This window comes from Strix aluco, chromosome 4 (genome assembly GCF_031877795.1).
Source record: "Strix aluco isolate bStrAlu1 chromosome 4, bStrAlu1.hap1, whole genome shotgun sequence".
NCBI classification, from domain to species: Eukaryota; Metazoa; Chordata; class Aves; order Strigiformes; family Strigidae; genus Strix; species Strix aluco.
In genome coordinates, this window is record NC_133934.1 from 72,590,584 (window position 1) to 72,610,335 (window position 19,752).

Below are 19,752 nucleotides of genomic sequence, written 5' to 3' on the forward strand. Positions count from 1 at the left end.
GCATTTAGAGTAATGAAAATCTTAAAATATGACTGGTATTACAAAACTGGCAAAAGCCAGAAGGACCAGAACACGTAAGGTCTTCTTGTCAAAGGTGCTGAGCACTCAGAACTCCTTCTCCAAAAATGGTATGTAAAATCCTCTGCTAAATGTTCATGTAAAGTAAAAAATGGTCTGTGTTATGCAAGCAGTAGATAATCTTCTGCAAAACTGTTACATGTCTATACATGCCAACTGGTTTTCTCTTATTTGTGGTGATAACCTGTGAAGTCATTAAAGGAGGCTGATGAGGTTGTTAATGGTAATGCACACTTGAGCAGCCTTGTTAAAGATAATATAAATAAGGGTGGTCAGCACAGAGTAGTCAAAAGGCCAGATTTCAAGCACTTCAGTCAAATTCCTTTTATGCCAGTTGTCACCATTAAAGTTTTGGGGGATTTGGGGTTGGGGTTTTTTTTTGGCTTGCGTTTGGAATTTTATTGTAACTATGCTGAGACACTTACATTGTCCAGTTGGTTTGCATGCAGTTGTACTCAGATATATCTCAGAATATCCTATGGCAAATGTAATTTGTCTTTATTCTGGTTTGGTTTTTTTTAAAAAAAAGGTTTTCATGGCACCTTTCCACTGCTAAAGCTTAAGCCATTCTATATATATGGAAATACAGAAGAGAAAGTCTTTCTCTTCTGCAACACTTCACACAGGGTTAAAACATTGCAAATCACTGATGAAATTCGCCCGTGCTGCTAGTATTTAGCGAGATTTAAGTGGTGCTTTAGGCTTTGTGCACATTCTTTCCACCCTAGATGCACATTGCTACGGCTGGAGAATAATTACGTATGGCCATCATATTATATCATAGTTAAGCAATTAAAGCATGCTCATGGCATTCTGTAGAGATTAATGACTGAACAGGAGAAGTTGTCACAGCTTATTACACAGGCTGGCTATCAATCCTCTAGGTAAAGCTTCTGGCTTGTGTTTTAATTTCTGTCATAACCTGTTCTAATTTTAAAAAAAAAGAAGATAGGATTACTCTCTTCCATAAAAGCCATTTTTCTTCTGAATCTTTTGTAGAATTGTATACTTCAAAAACGCTGCTACTGTGCTGTACAAGGCTTCTCTGAAGAAGCAATGCTATAATCACAGCTGTGTTGGTTTTTGTCAGGGTTATAATATTTAATATGGGAATTGTTCATTTAAGCCAGTTTTTGTTTCCTTTCTTTTGTAGAAAACCCATTACCTGAATTAATAAAAAATGTAATATTAACCAATTACCTTTAAAAATACAGCCTTTAAATTACCTTTAAAAAGTACAGAACTCAAAAATTCTGTACAAACACAAGCTGCGTAAGCATTCAAAGAGAAAGGACACATTCACTGTGCTACTAAGCCAGAGGTAGCCTGTACAACGCATTGCAGTAAGCACACTGTCAATTCTTACTAAATGACATTTTTGCACACACACACGGATATACACGTACATACACATCAATCAAGGGTTGAATTGTGGTCCTAATTAGTCTTTATTAATGTAGCTCTGTGGTTACTAATTTGCTATGAACTACTATGAATTAACATTGAAATCTTGAATAGCAACACTTGGCTCAGTATCAGGTAATAATATGAATTATAAATCTTCATATTATTTTGTAAAATTGTCATCCTTTTATTTCAGAAGATAGTATTTTTTATAACTATATTCTGCAGATTCAGTTAAGAGGTATGTCAGCCTTTTAGAAAAACACTTAATGCATTAGCCCAGGGAAATCAGTACTAGAGGATGCCTCCAGTAGCCAATTTTGAGAGTATGTCCAACTGTATCTTCAAATGTACAAAGGCTCAGTCTGTTCCTTATTTATTAGAAATATATCTGTGTTAAGCAACTATGCTTGGAAATCCCCAGAAATGTCATTTATGACAGGTCTCAAAATATGGAAGAGAAAAAAGTGAAGACAGATGGACAGTCAGAAGAAAATCTGCATGTTGATACCCATCAGCGTGATGGTCTGAAGAGTATAGAAAATTGTTATTATCTTAAGGCAGCAGGCTGCCTTGTGAAATACCAACTGAATTTTTCTTACTTGTTTTTTCTTTCCAAAAGCTATAGGCTTACTGGTGGCAATTCGCAATTCACAATCAACCCATCAACAGGACAAATCATCACCAGTGCTCTCCTCGATCGAGAGGCAAGGGAGAACTACACTTTGGTGGTGGTGGCGAGCGATGGGGGCTTCCCCGGGGCTCTTTCCAGTTCCACTAGCGTGCTTGTCTCTGTCGCTGATGTGAACGACAACCCGCCCAAATTTCAACACCATCCCTATGTCACCCACGTCCCATCACCTACCACTTCAGGTAACCCAATCAGTGGCAGCGCTTGGGATACTTCAGACTGCATAAACATCTTAATAAAATGGAAAGCTGTGCCACAAGAAATGTTTCTAAGATGTTCCTTTGCAGCTGTTTTCCAGGTTTTGTTATCTTTGTGTTGCATGGGAATGAATAACGGCAAGGCTCAGTATATCACCCTAATTTAGCAACTTTTTTTAGTTTGTTCCTTCCATCCAAATTCTGTTATTTTCCTGCAGTTATGTAAAGAAGACATAGTGTAAATGAGCACCCACTCAAACAAGTGATTAAATTATTTTGCCAGGGTGAGGAAGGCAATGGTCTCTTTTTTCCCCTGAAAGTCTCCTCCTGCATGTAGATGTTCTTTTTCCACCTTGAGCAATTCTTAAAGAGGATTTTGTCAACCTCTTCCAAAAAGGCTGTGTCTATATCAGATGTTAATTAAGTTGCCTTTCCTTGAGCCAAGTGGTAAAGTAAAATAAAATAAAAAGCCAAGCAACAACCTTCCTTTTGAGGTTGCTACACCCAAATTAAAGTGACTTCACTCAGTGCAGGAATTAATTTCTGATTCAGGTTATGTTTAAAAAAGCCTGATAAATAAATATATTAGAAATGTGTAAGTCCAAAATACTAATATTTGCAGAATTGGCGTTGCAAGGGGAAAGAAAGGGGAATATGTGGATTTGCATGAGGATGGAGAGAATTTACTGAAAAATTCTGCTATTTTGAGATCTTTTTTCCATTATTTCAAATGGACTAATACCAGAACATCTACTATCTCAAAACAGTATAAAAGGATTTTATAATATGATCACTATATTACCACGGATTCACCAGACTGCAATCGGAGTGGTTGGCTGTGGAGCTCAGCAACGCTGAGTGTTTTCACATGCATACACATACATGGATATGTGATGCCTACAGAGAGGATTCCAAGACAAATGGTTTACAAAACAAATTTTCCTTTAAAAGAACAAAAAAAAAGGGCTTATTTCCATGTCTTGGGTTTTCTCTCTAAATTTTAAACAATTGCAAATACTTCTCCTTTTTATGGAAGAATGAATTTGTTTACATTTCTTCCCTGTTTCCAGAACAGCATTATGAAATTATTTTATTATTGCACAATCTGTATGTATTCTGACTAGGGTACAGTGCCTATGCATGGCTCTTTTTGAGGTGTTTCTTTAAATGTGTTTATGAGGCGTACACATAGGTTTAACTGATGTTTTCTGGCAATATCTTTTTGGATGCTTTTTGTATGAAACCTGTTAGAACTGGAAACATGCAGAAAACCAAAACTATGTTTACTCTGTTTTTAACTTAGCAAAAACCTAGGGATGCATACACTTTTTTATCTGCAACTTCCTCAGTTGATAGTTCATTTTCATTTAAAAGGAAATGTTAGTATCTTTCCACATTATTTTGAAAGGCTGTTGACAATGATTTTACTAGCAGGCATGGTGTCCGTTAATAAAAAAAACCCAACAATTTTTATTGCAGTCCAATGTAGAGTCTGAATTAGCTTTTCCAAAAGAAAAAACAAACCCTCGTAACTTGATCAAGGCTTTTGCTTTTATTCCAATCACAGAATATCTAGTGTACATTTTGAAAGAAAAAGCTTAATTTCCTTGTTATTTTTTAATCAAGATTAAAAGAGCGAACTAGTAATAATAATTAATAGTATAATTTGCTTAACTGAAGCAAAAATCTTCATTTTTTCCTGTCCCATTTCTCACAAGGGTTTGAATACTGTTCTTGTCTAAAGATTCCTCTCCCTGGAGTACGGCTCATTGCACATGACAAATAATGACATGAAATACAGTTTTAAGGGGACACTGTCAAAGTCATTCTTGCCTATAAATGATTTTGCCTTAAGAGGTTGAAAACAACATGATTTTTATACAGGATTGGGTATTTTCTAAATTTCATTACCAGTAAAACATCAACAGGGTGTTCTGCAAATTGACTGGACAGTGTCAAATTTGAAAGACGTGCCATGCATTAGATCTCTAAACTCTGGTGCAAAAGAACACTCTGGATTCTCTGTGCAGATAGGCAAATATATAGGTTAATGCAAATGGTGCCTGTATAGTCAAGCTCATTGTGAAACATAAATTCAGAAGACCTGAAACGTAATATATTCATGTTATTGCACTAGTGTGCAATAGTTTTGTATTTCTGTGTGATTTTAGATTTGTATTTCTACTTCTTAGAGGACCAGCATGCTTTTAAAAATATAGCCCCATTAATTACTGTCCTCAGAATACTCTTACAAAATCAGAAACAAGAGGCTATTGGGGACAAAGGGGCAGCATCTGGGAATAGGAAGAAAAGGGGCTACAAGGGAAAGTGGGTGTGTAGTGTAAATGTCCATGGGTGCTGGCTGTTCTCTTAGGTAACCTTAATAGTCATTGAATTTCAGAGGGTTTTTTTTCATGGATAAGTAAACTATGAGTAATTAAAAAAACAAAAATCAAAGTAACATTCGATCTTATTAGATTCATGGCTTTCATAATGTGAATGTTCTAGAAATGGGACGCTAGACTTCCAAAAAGTTTCAGGTCCATCTTCCAGTGCAGATGTATGTGTAGCCTCTGACATCAGGACATGCATTTCTCTGAATGCAGTGACCTACTGTTCAGACCCACATTTTCTGGGCTGCATGAGCATCTTGTGGGCTCACAAACTCACCTACCCCTTGTTGAATTTATCATCTTGTGAAAAAAGCAGTTCACTTTCAGAGCAGTGTAAGGAAGAACATACTGCTCCAGGACAGGCTTCTGAGTGAAAAGCTGGCATCACGTTTCCACGCAATTGGTGCATTCATTAAAGAACTAACTTTGTTCTCCATTTCAGGCTCATTTGTGTTTGCTGTGACCGTCACCGATGCGGATGCTGGCTCCAACGCTGAGCTCCATTATTCCCTCATGGGGAAAAACTCTGAGAAATTCCACATTGATCCATCAAGAGGGGCAATCCTGGCTGCGAACCCGCTGGCAGGAGAGTCTGAAGTCACCATTTCTGTTCATGTGAGGGACGGCGGCCGATATCCCAAGACAGACTCTACAACTGTCACTGTGAGGTTTGTGAACAGAGCAGAATTTCCTCGTGTTCAGGCAGATCAGGAGACCTTCACATTTCCTGAAAACCAAGCAGTCGGTACGCTTGTCACTACCGTCTCTGGATCTTCAGCCAGAGGAGGCTCCTTGTCTTACTACATTGCCAGTGGTAACCTGGGCAGCACCTTCCTGGTCGACCAGGCGACAGGACAGATTTCTGTCGGGCGGGCTTTAGATTTCGAAGCCATACAGAAATACGTGGTTTGGATCGAGGCCAGAGATACAGGCTTTCCTCCCTTTTCCTCATATAAGAAACTGGAAGTAACGGTGATAGATGTCAATGATAACGCGCCAGAGTTTGAGCAAGATCCCTTCATTGCAGAAATAGTGGAGAACCTGTCCCCGCGGAAGATACTGACAGTGGCTGCTGTTGACAGGGATAGTGGCCTAAACGGACAGCTAAATTATGAAATAATTGAGGGCAATACAGAAAATAGTTTCAGTATCAATCGAGCCACTGGTGAGATCAGAAGTGTCAGGCCCTTGGACAGAGAGAAATTGTCTCGATACATACTAACCATAAAAGCTTCAGATAAAGGCACCCCACTCCAGAGCACGACCGTCAAAGTTATCATTAATATTTTAGATGAAAATGACAATGCTCCAAGGTTTTCTCAGATATTCAGTGCTTCCGTGCCTGAAAATGCACCTCTGGGTTTTACGGTAACCCGAGTCACGACGTCAGATGAAGACATTGGGGTGAACGCAGTCAGCAGGTACTCCATAAGGGATACAAGTCTCCCATTTACCATAAATCCCAGCACTGGGGACATCACCATCAGCAGACCACTAAACAGGGAGGACACAGACCGCTACAGAATCAGGGTCTCTGCTCATGACTCCGGGTGGACAGTGAGCACAGATGTCACCATATTTGTCATGGATGTCAACGACAATGCCCCACGATTTACAAAGCCATCCTATTATCTGGAGTGTCCTGAGCTTCCTGGGATTGGTTTGAAGGTCACCCAGGTTTCAGCCACCGATCCTGATGAAGGATCAAACGGCCAAGTCTTCTACTTCATAAAATCCCAGTCTGAGTTCTTCCGAATTAATGCAACCACAGGGGAAATTTTCAACAAGCAATATTTAAGGTACCAAAACTCCAGCGGTTCAAGCAATGTCAACATTAATAGGCACAGCTTCATTGTTACTTCTTCAGACCGAGGCAGTCCTCCATTAATGAGCGAGACAACTGTCACCATTAACATAGTAGACAGCAATGACAACGCACCACTATTCCTCGCTCATAAATATTTTACTCCTGTTACTAAGAACGTGAGGGTTGGCACAAACTTAATTAAAGTTACTGCAGTGGATGACAAAGACTTTGGCTTGAATTCTGAAGTGGAGTACTTTATCTCTGATGAAAGCAAAACTAATAAATTCAGACTGGACAGGAGTACAGGCTGGATTTCTGTGTCGTCTTCTCTAATGGCTGATCTGAACAAAAACTTTCTGTTTAATGTGAAAGCAAAGGATAAAGGCAATCCTCCACTCTCATCTGAGGTAGCTGTTGAAATAGTAGTAACAGAGGAAAATTACCATACACCTGAGTTTTCTCAAAGCCGTATGAGCGTTACTATCCCAGAGAGTCATTCTGTTGGAACAGTGATCAGGACAGTTTCAGCCCGAGACAGAGATGCCGCTATGAATGGATTAATCAGATACAATATTTCCTCTGGAAATGAGGCTGGTGTCTTTGCTATTAATACAACTACTGGTACACTAACACTATCAAAACCACTTGATTTTGAGTTACGCCAAAAGCATGAGCTAGTTGTTACTGCCACGGATGGAGGGTGGGTGTCCAGAACAGGCTACTGCACTGTCACTGTTAATGTCATTGATGTGAATGATAATTCTCCAGCATTCAGCCCTGAGGACTACTTTCCCAACGTGTTAGAAAATGCCCCCAGTGGGACAACTGTTATTCGTTTAAATGCCACTGATGCTGACTCTGGACCTAATGCTGTGATTGCATATGCTATTCAGTCCTCAGATAGTGACCTCTTTGTCATTGACCCCAATACAGGAACAATCACCACCCAGGGATTTTTAGATTATGAAACAAAACAAAGTTACCATTTAACGGTAAAGGCTTTTAATGTTCCAGATGAAGAGAGGTGCAGCTTTGCTAGCGTCAACATCCAGTTAGAAGGGACAAATGAATATGTACCCCGTTTTGTGTCCAAGCTTTATTATTTTGAGGTTTCTGAGGCAGCCTCCAAAGGTACCATTGTAGGTGAAGTTTTTGCAAGTGATCGTGATATGGGAACTGATGGAGAAGTCCACTACCTTATCTTTGGCAACAGCAGAAAGAAAGGCTTCCAGATAGATGAGAAAAGTGGACAGATCTACGTTTCAGGACCTCTTGACAGAGAAAAAGAAGAACGAATCTCTTTGAAAGTGCTTGCAAAAAATGTTGGGAGCATTCGTGGTGCAGATATAGATGAAGTAACTGTTAATATCACTATACTGGATGCCAACGATCCTCCCGTTTTTACCTTAGGAACCTACAATATACGAATCAGCGAGGGTGTTCCTCCAGGCACCCATGTCACGTTTGTGAGTGCCTTTGATTCAGATTCTGTCCCTAGCTGGAGCAGATTTTCTTATTTCATTGGGTCTGGCAACAACAACAGCGCCTTTTCCATCAACCCACAGACAGGACAGGTGACAGTCACTGCAGAGCTGGATCGAGAAACATTGCCTGTGTACAACCTGTCTGTGCTGGCCATCGATTCAGGAACGCCATCTGCTACCGGAAGTGCCTCTTTGTTGGTAACTTTGGAAGATATCAATGACAATGGCCCCACCTTGTCCACCAGCCAAGGAGAAGTAATGGAGAATAATCGCGCGGGAACTCTTGTGATGACGCTTCAATCATCAGATCCTGATCTCCCTCCTAACCAAGGTCCCTTTACATATTACTTGCTCAGCACTGGCCCCGCAACCAGCTACTTCAGCCTTAGTACCGCTGGTGTGCTAACAACGACGAGAGAGATCGACAGGGAGCAAATCAGCGATTTCTACCTGTCAGTGATTACGAGAGACTCTGGCATTCCTCAGATGTCTTCCACAGGAACTGTGCAGATCAAGGTAATAGACCAAAATGACAACCCATCTCAGCCCAGAACGGTAGAAATCTTTGTTCACTATTACGGCAACCTCTTCCCAGGTGGAATTTTGGGCAACGTAAAGCCACAGGATCCAGATGTTCTAGACAGCTTCCAGTGCTCCCTTACCTCAGGAGTCACCAGCCTCTTCAGCATTCCTGGGGGTACCTGCGAGCTGCACTCGCAGGCGAGGTCCACAGATGGTACATTTGACTTGGCTGTCCTCAGCAACGATGGGTTACACAGTGCCGTCACCAGCAGTGTCCGGATTTTCTTCGCGGGCTTTGGCAATGCCACCATTGACAACAGCATCCTCCTCCGCCTGAGCACCCACAGCGTGCGGGATTTCCTGACAAATCACTACCTCCACTTCTTACGCATCGCCAGCTCCCAGCTGACAGGGCTGGGCACTGCTGTCCAGCTCTACGGGCTGTATGAGGAGAGCAACCACACCTTCCTGATGGCGGCCGTCAAACGCGGCAACAACCAGTATGTGAATCCCAGTGGTGTGGCCACCTTCTTCGAGAGCATCAAAGATGTCCTCTTTCGCCAGAGCGGGGTGCGGATCGAGGCTGTGGACCATGACTGGTGCCTGCAGAGCCCCTGCCAGAACGGAGGGAGCTGCCTGAGGAGGTTGGCAGTGAGCACTGCTCTGAAGAGCCATGAGAGCGTCCCCGTCATCATCATGGCCAACGAACCCCTCCGGCCCTTCGTGTGCAGGTGCATGCCAGGGTATGACGGGAGTCTGTGTGAGACAGACATCGATGAATGCCTCCCTTCCCCCTGCCACAATGATGGGACTTGCCACAACTTGGTGGGCGGCTTCTCGTGCAGTTGCCCAGAGGGCTTCACTGGCATGGCCTGCGAGAGGGACGTCAACGAGTGCCTTTCCAACCCATGCAAAAATGGTGCCGCCTGCCAGAACTTCCCAGGAAGCTTCAACTGTGTTTGTAAAACCGGGTATACAGGTACGCTTTTACTTCTCTATATCTTACAGTCCAGAAGAGATGGAAAGAGGGCGGAAATGTGCCTTTTTAGCACAAGGTTGTCTGAATATGAGCATCCTCAATAGGTGAAGAGGTCATACAAAATGAGGTATTTGTAGTTACGAAAACTCAGAAGACCAGGTGCTCACAGTATTATTTTATTTTAGCTCTGTCCTCAGGCAAATCTCACTTACCTGATTTGCACTAAAACAGAAAGATTTTTACAAGAGCTATTTTAATTTATTAAACATGTAGAAACTATTTCCAATGCTCAAGTATGATTTTTCTGCTCTTGATACTGTTACGCATATTGTGGTAGCATTGCAAGTCGGCTAAGAGTGTGCCAAGCAAGAAAATCGGCCTCTGCCCCAAATTGCTTACAGTCATACAAGACAGAAAACAGATGAAGGATATGGGAAAAAGCAGAATTCGGGCTGAATGATCAAGCATGTTTGTTCTGTATTTTGTCCCTTTGTCATTTATTTTTTTAACAACAGAAATGTCTGCAGTATTCCTACCTCTTCTGAGTATTTTTTTCTCTAATATTTATTACAATTCAAAAATAGCAGCACTTCATCCCCAGAAAAGTAGGCTGATGTTTGCTTCTGTCATGAGTATGATATTTAAGGAAGGTCCGAACAATTTTAATGGTTGCTTATGGTGACTTTTTACAGACCTCGTGAAAGATTCTAACCAGAGAAGATTAGGTAAAGCTTTCATTACCTTTTCTAAGAAGTATTTCTGTATCGCAGATCCCCCAGGGCAGCCCAGGCCGACACAACCACGCTCATTATGGTGTGGGTATTCGGGCTTGCCACCGCTGCCACCAAAACTTATTGGTAACCAGGGGAATGATCAGGGGGTTGATTGTTCTTTTGTTTTTTCTTTAACCAGATTAGTACAGGAGTTGTGATACACTTACTGCAAATGAGAAGGTTAATCAATTTTGAAATAAAGGTTTAACTACTTCATTTAAAGCACAGCTACAACAGTGGATACGTATTCAGTGCGAAGGGTCTGTTGATGTAAGAGACACTGGTGTGATCTTTTGTGTGAACCTCACAAATGTACTACTGAGCCTCAGATCAGGAGCAATTATTGTTAACTGACAAGCAGTTCTAATTAAGTTACCAATCCAGGATTTTATTTCACGTTGTATTAGTACATCAAATTATTTTGCCAGGAGCACGGCAAAATAATTCTAGGGCAGCTATCCCCTGTAACTCTTTATGTCATTAGCACCAGAAATTACATGGGCATATGTTTGCTGTTGCAACGAAGCAAAACACATTAACTCTAGCAGCATACTAGAGTATATGCCTCTAGCCTGTAATTTGAATCATTGAAGCTAATTTTTTTCTGGTTTTAAAGCTCATATCTTAATGTTCAGCCCTTATGTCAGCTAAGAATAGAGCTCTGCATGTGACAAGCTCGACAAAAGAAGATTTTAACTAAGAAAATGCGATGAGAGACTCTTAGAGTTTGAAGTGTTGGATTTCTTTCACACCATGAATTAAATGTGGCATCTGATACGAGCTTTCTTAAACTCCTTGTCAACACAAATAACTTTAAAATAGACTACTACTGAGGCAGACATTTCTATTTGCGAGTCAGATCTTTTTAAATCAGTTGGCCATTGCAGAATCAAGAATTATTTAAGTGTCTGGAGACTGATCGATCAAGACAGAAAACAAATGGCACCAAAGAAAGTAATTAAAAACCAAAACATCTTTGGAGTTGAATATCAGCAGACCTTATTAGATAAGATCACAATTAATATTCAGTATATTTAGACATTTTATGTCTGCAAAAGCATATTTGAAATTCTGCAAATTTAATATTCAATAGGTTCTGCAAACAAATGTCAGAATACAGATTGTTTGAGAATGCTTGACATAGAGACTATTATGTTATTATTACACTGCCAACAGAAAGAGAACACAGCTGCTTGGGTGTTTAATCCTGATTCATATATGATTAAAGATTGCCATAGTGAATGTAAAAATAAAGCCTGAAACTGTTTCTTTGTGAATGTAAACCTTGAGTGCCTCAGCAAAAAAAGAGACATCCAAAATAGTGGATTTCTAATTCAGTTTACCATATACATAACTTTGCTCCTTCTTTTGGAATGAAAATACAGTCTCATAATTGAATTTGCATGCTTGGTAAAAAAATAATATTTACATGGTACTGCATACATCTAGAAATTAGTATTTTCTGAGATGAACTCTCTGTTCACTGTAAATTAGAGTACACGAGCTGTAGACCTTTATAATGGTCTACCTGAAAACTGAGAGTTTTACTTTTCCTTGATTTATTATGTTTTGTCAGCTGCATTTCACATCATCATACTGCAAAGGTAATGTAGTTCTTTTCACGGAATGGGATTATAAAGACTGATTACCTCAGAGCAACATCATTAGGGTTTAAACAATCTGTTATAATTACATCTCTTAATGATGATCAGATTTTGTATTTAAAATAATCACTTTCTGGAGGGAATATACTTTGTGATTTACAGTAGTTGTCTGCCCTTCCTTTGAACCCTTCATTTCCTGTTTTCCAGGACTCATTAAGATGAAGGAATGTAGGTTTGTGAAATTGTTTCAAATGCAAGATTAAAACATTAGAACAACCACTTTAAAAGATGGACACAGAGAACCACAAAAAATAAAACTCTCAAATCAGCTGAAATCTAACCCAAGAGCATTCAGCCGGTATCTGTTCCTGTTACATTTTTCAATTAAAAAAAAAAATTCTCAGGAAGTTAGGTTTTTGCATAAGCCCCTGCATGTGATATCATCAGCTTGAGGCGATGAATGATAAATGCTGAATGCTGTCTGTTGTCAATTGTTCAGCATATTCCTCATTTTCATGGTCTTCAGAAAAAAGACCTTTCTGACACAGAAATGAATACCCCAGATCTTTCAATATTTCAGCTGAGAAGAGATCGATAAATTCAACTAACTACAATGTTCACCTGAGCTGGAGAGTTACTGGGGTGGCTCTGGTTTGGACTCTCCCTGGTTCCCAAAACACTGGCTGAGATGTTTGCTTCCCCTCGCTGGATTTGGTACCCTGAAACACTAATCAAACATATATGATTAGCCTAATTCCTTATGCTGTCCAAATAAAATTATTCCCCAGCTGAGAAGTGCAGAGTAGTCCGAATGTGTGAAAATGGTTCTTGAAAATTGGCTTGTGTAAGCCATGAAAACACATATATATCATCATTTTTCAAGGCACATTACTTAGGTGGGATAAAGGTCTATCAGAACACTACTTTTAAATTCATGTTGTAAAACTTAAATCAGCAGACTGTTGTGGAAAACGACCTCTGAAAACCAAAACTACTCTAGTTTTTTGAGGTTAAGATCAGTGGCATTTTCTGGAAAGCAATAGAAGTGAGCACTTATATTTAGATACAAGCATACTGTCTTAGGCAGAATGGCAAAAACAATGGGTTTGCAAGCTATGTTTTGTTTTCCCAAATCTAAATCTTTAGTACGCACTTTATTGTGTCTGTAACCCATGAAACTGGCAGACCATCAGGGTGGACTTGAACAAATACGCTCTTTTATTAAGGTACTGGAAATCTGGCATTAGCATGGTGCAAGGGAGATAACTGAAAGTGGTAGGACAACCTGCTGCCATCTTGGATGGCTCTACTTGCTAAAAGAATAAGGTGTTAAAAAAGTCTAAGTTTAGTAGAAGTTGCAGAACCACGTACAATGGGACTGGTATCACAGCAATACATCTGGAAGAATCACCATAGTGAAGAAAAGACAAGAGAAAGACCCTGCTGGGTAAAGCCCTGAGCAACCTGATATAACTTTGAAGGTTGCCATGCTTTCAATGGGGTTTAGACATCATGACATCCAAGGTCCCTCCAGCCTAACTTTTTCCATTATTTCTGCAGTATATGTCCTTGTTCAGAGGTCTAGAAAGATCCACTTCTGCCAATCAAGTCTGAGCAATAACAATAGAGGGGAAAAAATAGGAGCACAGGAGGAACATGGTTTGGATGAAAAGGGAAGAGTAAGAAGGTGCAGTATGAACACTGGCGGACCATCCAAAAAACAGGAGTTGATAGAAACTCTCTGGATCTCGGCAGAGTAACCAATGCAGGCTGCCAATAATAGCTTGAAATATGGAGACCTTTCCTTAGAAGATGGATGAGGAATGCATGAGAGTTTCTGTCTCAGAGGAGTCTAATGAGGGACTGACCAAAGATCTGAAGGTAGCGGGAAACTTGGATGAATTGATGAAGTTCAGGATTCTGCAGAAAAGAGGGAATGAGGCCTTGTAGAAACAACTGTTTTCAGAAGAAACTGATGTAAGGTACTTGGTCGGTAAGATTGCCTGGAGGGATACACACTGGAGAAGAAATTCAGGAAAGTTGGAATCTTTTAGAGGAAAGAAAAAGTATAACTAAAAATTATCTTAAAACAGGAGAAAAAAATGGATGTCTTTAAGACTTTTAGGTTGTCATACCACCATTTTTTTTTTAACTGAAAATGAGTTATATACTAAATAAAAACAAGTTGCTATTCTTTTAGTAGTTACACAGCATTATATTACAGTGTTTACCTACTTATTTATCAGTTTGTAGTTTATAAATCTCATCATCTGTTTACTGGGTTTTTCTAATGAAGAAAATTACTTTGCTTTATCAAAGTAATTTTTTTAAAATCCTTGTACAGAACAACCATAGTGATAAACTAGAATAGTATTCTCAAGTTATAATTTTGTCCTGTTGATATCTGGGTGAAGGACTCTTGCTTTCTAGGATAAGCATGATGTGGTGGGTTGACCCTGGCTGGACACCAGGTGTCCACCAAAGGCGCTCTGTCACTCCCCTCCTCAGCTGGACGGGGAAGAGAAAATACAACAAAAGGCTTGTAGGTCAGGATAAGGACAGGGAGAGATCATTCACCAATTATCATCACAGGCAAAACAGACTCCACTTGGGAAAATTAGTTTAATTTATTACTAATCAAAATCAGAGTAGGATAATGAGAAAATAAAAACTAAATCTTAGAACACCTTCCCCCCACCCCTCCATTCTTCCTGGGCTTAACTTTGCTCCTGATTTCTCTACCCCCTCCTCCCCAGCAGTGCAGGAGAACCAGGAATAGGGGTTGCAGTCAGTTCATCACCCGTTGTCTCTGCCCATGGGAGACAGTCCTCTACAAACTTCTCCAACATGAGTCCTTCTCATGGGCTACAGTTCTCCACAAACTGCTCCAGTGTGTGTCCCTCCCACGGGGTGCCATCCTTCAGGAACAGATGGCTCCAATGTGGGTCCCCCACAGGGTCACAAGTCCCACCAGCAAACCTGCTCCAGCGTGGGCTCCTCTCTCCGTGGGGCCACACGTCCTGCCAGGAGCCTCCTCCAGTGTGGGCCTCCCACGGGGTCACAGCCTCCTTTAGGCATCCCCCTGCTCTGGCGTGGGGCCCTCCCTGGGCTGCAGGTGGGTCTCTGCCCCACCACTAACCTCCATGGGTGCAGGGCACAGCTGCCTCACCATGGGCTGCACCACGGGCTGCAGGGGAATCTCTGCTCTGGCGCCTGAAGCACCTCCTCTCCCTTCTTCGTCACTGACCTTGGTGTCTGCAGAGTGGTTTCTCTCACATATTCTCACTCCTCTTTCCAGCTGCAATTGCTGCTGTGCAGGTTTTTTTCTCCCCATTCTTAACTGTGTTATCCCAGAGGCGCTACCATCGTTGCTGATGGGCTCGGCCTTGGCCAGCGGCGGGTCCAACTTGTAGCCGGCTGGTGTTGGCTCTGTCGGACATGGGGGAAGCTGCTAGCGCCTTCTCACAGGAGCCGCCCCTGTAGCCCCCTTGCTACCAAAACCTTGCCACGCAAACCCAATACACATGCATTTAAAGAAGAAAAATAAGCTTCATAGACATCTTTTGTTGGATCGTTATTCTAAATGTAAATAGACACATTTTTCCCAGGTCTTTAGCACTTCACTGAATGGAAAAGAATAGCTGAAATTTCTTCTTCATTTTAAATAAATACTAGTTTAATAGCTCTGATGAATTGTTAAATCAGAGTATTCATCTTCTCCTGTGTCAAAACAGTCAGAATAAATGCAAACACACTTTTATTAGTTTCATGAATTATTCAAACCATTGTTAAATATGAAGAAGATGTTGTTATTCGCTGGTTAAAATATGTGCAGCTAAAATAAACATCCATATTCTGTTGCTGACTCAGCAAATATGTCAGCTGTAATGTTAGCTGAGAAAAAGAAGAGTATTTAGTTAGATTGAATTGCAGAAAACTGAGTAAGCCTTATTAGCTACACTTGTTTTTTGTGAAAACTAAGAAACATCATTGAGCTGTTTTAAGCATCTCTGCCTCACTTTTGCTACGTGTTCTCGGTAAGTCAAAGATCTGTACTATGTGACATAATTTTAAAATAAAGAAAATGGCAAAATCTAACATAAAAAGTTAGCTCATCCTTCAGTCATGCCCATTAGAGAATAAAATATAAATAAATACCCCCAAAGCATAATTAGATTCAGACACTGGAAATGTTTCCTGGATTTATGGTGAATCTACAAGTTACGTATTAACCACAGGAATTCTCCAGTGCTCCATTTCCATCCTGCTTGCAGTCACACATGGAGGGCTGCTGCTCACACGGAAGAACTGCCTTCAAACTTCTTTAGGTTAAACAGAAAACTAGAGGGGAGAAAAAGATGTTTTCTTAATTTGGCAACTCAAGTTCTGAAATTCTGAAAAAGCTAGCAGCATTAATATAGCACAGTCCCAATTTTCTACAGTTTTAGGGACCAGCATAAGGTCTAAGGACTGCATATTGTGCATTGCTGTCATGTGACATGTAAGAATTATAACATGTATGTGACATATAAGAATGGACACCCTTTATGCAAGTTCATGTTGTACTTTTAACTTAAGTGCATATTATATTTAAATGGTGTAAGGAATAAAATGATTCATTACCAGTGCAATAAGAAGCATTATATATTAACCTTCATTATGTACATATCCTGACCTAGATGAGGTTCAAGGAGAGGTTTGAAAGAACGTAGTTGATTTTGCCAGTTTTTGTAGAGAAACATGAGGGACAAAAATGATGATATTTTCAAGTTTTTGCTGAGCAGGCAGCAAAGGCTGGCACTGCTGGCAGAAGGAAGGCAGGTACCAAGAGTGGTGTATAGTGGAAGTGTTGCTAAACTGATAAAAGCTAAGCAATGAAAAACTTAGAAGTTAAGACAATACTTTTGTAATGTTTCCATATATAAAAAAAAAAATCTTTTGTACAAAGAATCCCCTTGTCAGTATTTGGCATCTGTTAAAATCTTCACTTTTTCTCTTGGTCCCCTTCCTTGTTGAAATGAATTATGTGATTTCAGTTTATTCTCTGGTGAATAATATTTACCACAGGTGACAGTGTCTGCTTAGAAAAGGACTGTATCCAGGGTAACTTGTTTTAGCTCCAGAGGACTGTGGTCCCTCTGAGTCAGGAAAGAGGTTATAATTGATGAGAAAAAATAAGAAAAATCATATAAGTACAATAGCAGTCTGTGTTCAGCATGCCGTGTTCATACAGGGTCCAGGAAGGGTTGTCTCTATCTCCTTCACATGAATGAGTACATTGCATTCAATAGGGGGAAAAAAAAAATATTTTTTTTTTTGTTCAGCATCTCCTTTCATGATCTCTCTTTTATGGACACCAGTTAATAAAAAATAAAAAAAAAAAAAACCCAAACCACTAATACCTAGATGAGATAATTACAATGAGACACTTGAAAAGTAAAGTTAATTTCTCTGGGCTGCATATTTGCCTGTGTCAGGGCTGGGAGCAACCCAGCATTGTGTCTGTGTTTCCTCTCTCCATCCCAAGCTTCAACTGGTCCCTGGCACCCTCTCTCCTGGCTATGCTGTCAGCATTGGTTCATAAGCTTGTTACCTAAATACCAGCCTGTCTTTCCTATTGACCTGAATACTCTGACCTGAAAATTGATTTTATTCCCTAATTGCAGGGAAAACGTGTGACACCACTGTCAATTACTGTGAGTGCAACCCCTGTTTCAATGGCGGATCCTGCCAAAGCGGAGTGGAGGGATATTACTGCCACTGCCCCTTCGGTGAGTACTTCCCTTTCCCTATTAATATTTCTCCAGTCTCTATTTTTACCTGCATAATACCAAGGATATGTATATGAATTCCAGTCCATGGGCAGGTGTTGGTCATCTCCTGTCCCCATCCTCTGCATTTTCCCCAGCTACAAGAGGGAGAAGCCAATATTTCTGCCAGCAAGGCAGGAGATGGAAGCACGTGGCATAATGTGGGGGGGTCACTGTGGCTGCTGGGGGGGGGCATGCCAAGGGTGCAGAGCGGTGCTTGCTCTCCTGCCTAATAACAGACACTTTTAGGAGAGCTGAAGAGTAAGACCACTGTAAATAACATCAGTATTCTTACATCCAACGCACTTGCAAAGTTAAATTAGAAAAAGGGGCTTTGGGATGATGTTGAGCAGAGAGGGCTTGGTTTTCTTTTGAGAAATTTGCATAATTTGTCAAAATATCTGTAAAGCAAGAATTAGAGAGCACCTCCATCTTTCTCCAAGTGAGGAGCACCTCCTTTAATAGGACAGGCTGAGAGAGTTGGGGTTATTCAGCCTGGAGAAGAAGGCTCCGGGGAGACCTTATAGCAGCCTTCCAGTACTTAAAGGGGGCTACAGTAAAGATGGGGAGGGACTCTTTATCAGGGGGTGTAGGGATAGGATGAGGGGTAACGGTTTTAAACCAACAGAAGGTAGATTTAGATGAGATATGAGGAAGAAATTCTTTCCTGTGAGGGTGGTGAGACACTGGCACAGGTTGCCCATAGAAGCTGTGGCTGCCCCCTCCCTGGCAGTGTTCAAGGCCAGGTTGGACGGGGCTTTGAGCAACCTGGTCTAGTGGAAGGTGTCCCTGCCCGTGGCAGGGGGGTTGGGACTAGATGATCTTTAAGGTCCCTTCCAACCCAAAGTATTCAACGATGGTGATGATGATGATGATTAGATATTGGCACTGTTATATTTAATAGATTTGGTTAAGAGAACCTGACTGAACCAAACCAGCTTTGTTAGCCCACACCAGTACTTGTCCACTGTACAATTTATTGTATGTTAATAAAGTTTTGAGTTCCAAAACCAGAGTACTATTCCAGAATCAGAGAAGCATGTACTAGTGCCAAAACAGTTTAATAATTATTAAAATTTAATTATCCCAAATTGAGCTTGTGGAATGAACCCAATAAAGACATAAAACAACAGAGTTATTTTAAAGTATCATGATATAATTGCATCAAGATTGCTTCTGAATGCAGATCAATCCAGAATTGTCATTGTTCATATAGAAAAGCGTGAGAGTAAATGCAACAGATTAATCAAAAAACAGATAAACCTTAGAAATCAGTAACAGTGTTTTAAATCTCAAATGTTTGAAAACCCTCACACAAAAGTGTGGTTCTCAATACGCATTTGTAACTACTTCTGAATACAGTTTCTACTAACATGTGGAATAACTTCTTTATTCTGTTTTATTTCCTTTGTTTTACGCTTCCTTGGAGTTTATCAATTTCCTGTACAGTCATAGTCCATTGTAAATGTAACTAATATTCATAAATTAAATTTTTTCTCATTGTCGCTGCAGTAAAAACAATCAAGGGAAATTATGTGGCAGACATCTGAAAAGAAATATGTAGAATGCACCAAAATATTCAGATCAATAAAAACATAAGAAGACATAATATTTTAATCACACATATGCTTGTATCATAAGTATAAAAAATGAACCACCAATTGAGAAACAGTTCAGATAACAGCTATAAGGAGAAAAATAAACTGAAGTTGCAAATTTATTTTCATAACTGGATTAACAAATGCCTGATGATAATTAACAACCATATCTGACATAGCTGTCAAATGTGCTTTTTATTGTTTTCTAAAGAAACCATAGAGCTCAATGAAGTGTACTTTGTTTTTCAGTAGATGTAACTGTCACTTGTAGCTGAATTTATAAGTTTAAATATATATACTTCAACACCCACCAGTGGGTAATAGGATTCTTCTGTTCAAGTTGCATATTTTTAATCATATATTAGAGGTTTCTTAAAGAGCCTGTGTACCATAGCCATGTCTAGAGCACATC

At 40.2% G+C, this 19,752-nt stretch overlaps 1 protein-coding gene across 1 annotated transcript in view; it reads left to right on the top strand.

Moving 5' to 3' along the window:
* Positions 1-19,752, top strand: part of FAT4 (FAT atypical cadherin 4) — a 151,588-nt gene that overhangs the window by 110,910 nt on the left and 20,926 nt on the right. The window contains exons 8-10 of the mRNA XM_074821282.1: positions 2,111-2,355; positions 5,206-9,555; positions 17,599-17,703. Coding sequence (XP_074677383.1) covers positions 2,111-2,355; positions 5,206-9,555; positions 17,599-17,703 — 4,700 coding nt within the window. The remainder of the gene's footprint in view (positions 1-2,110; positions 2,356-5,205; positions 9,556-17,598; positions 17,704-19,752) is intronic.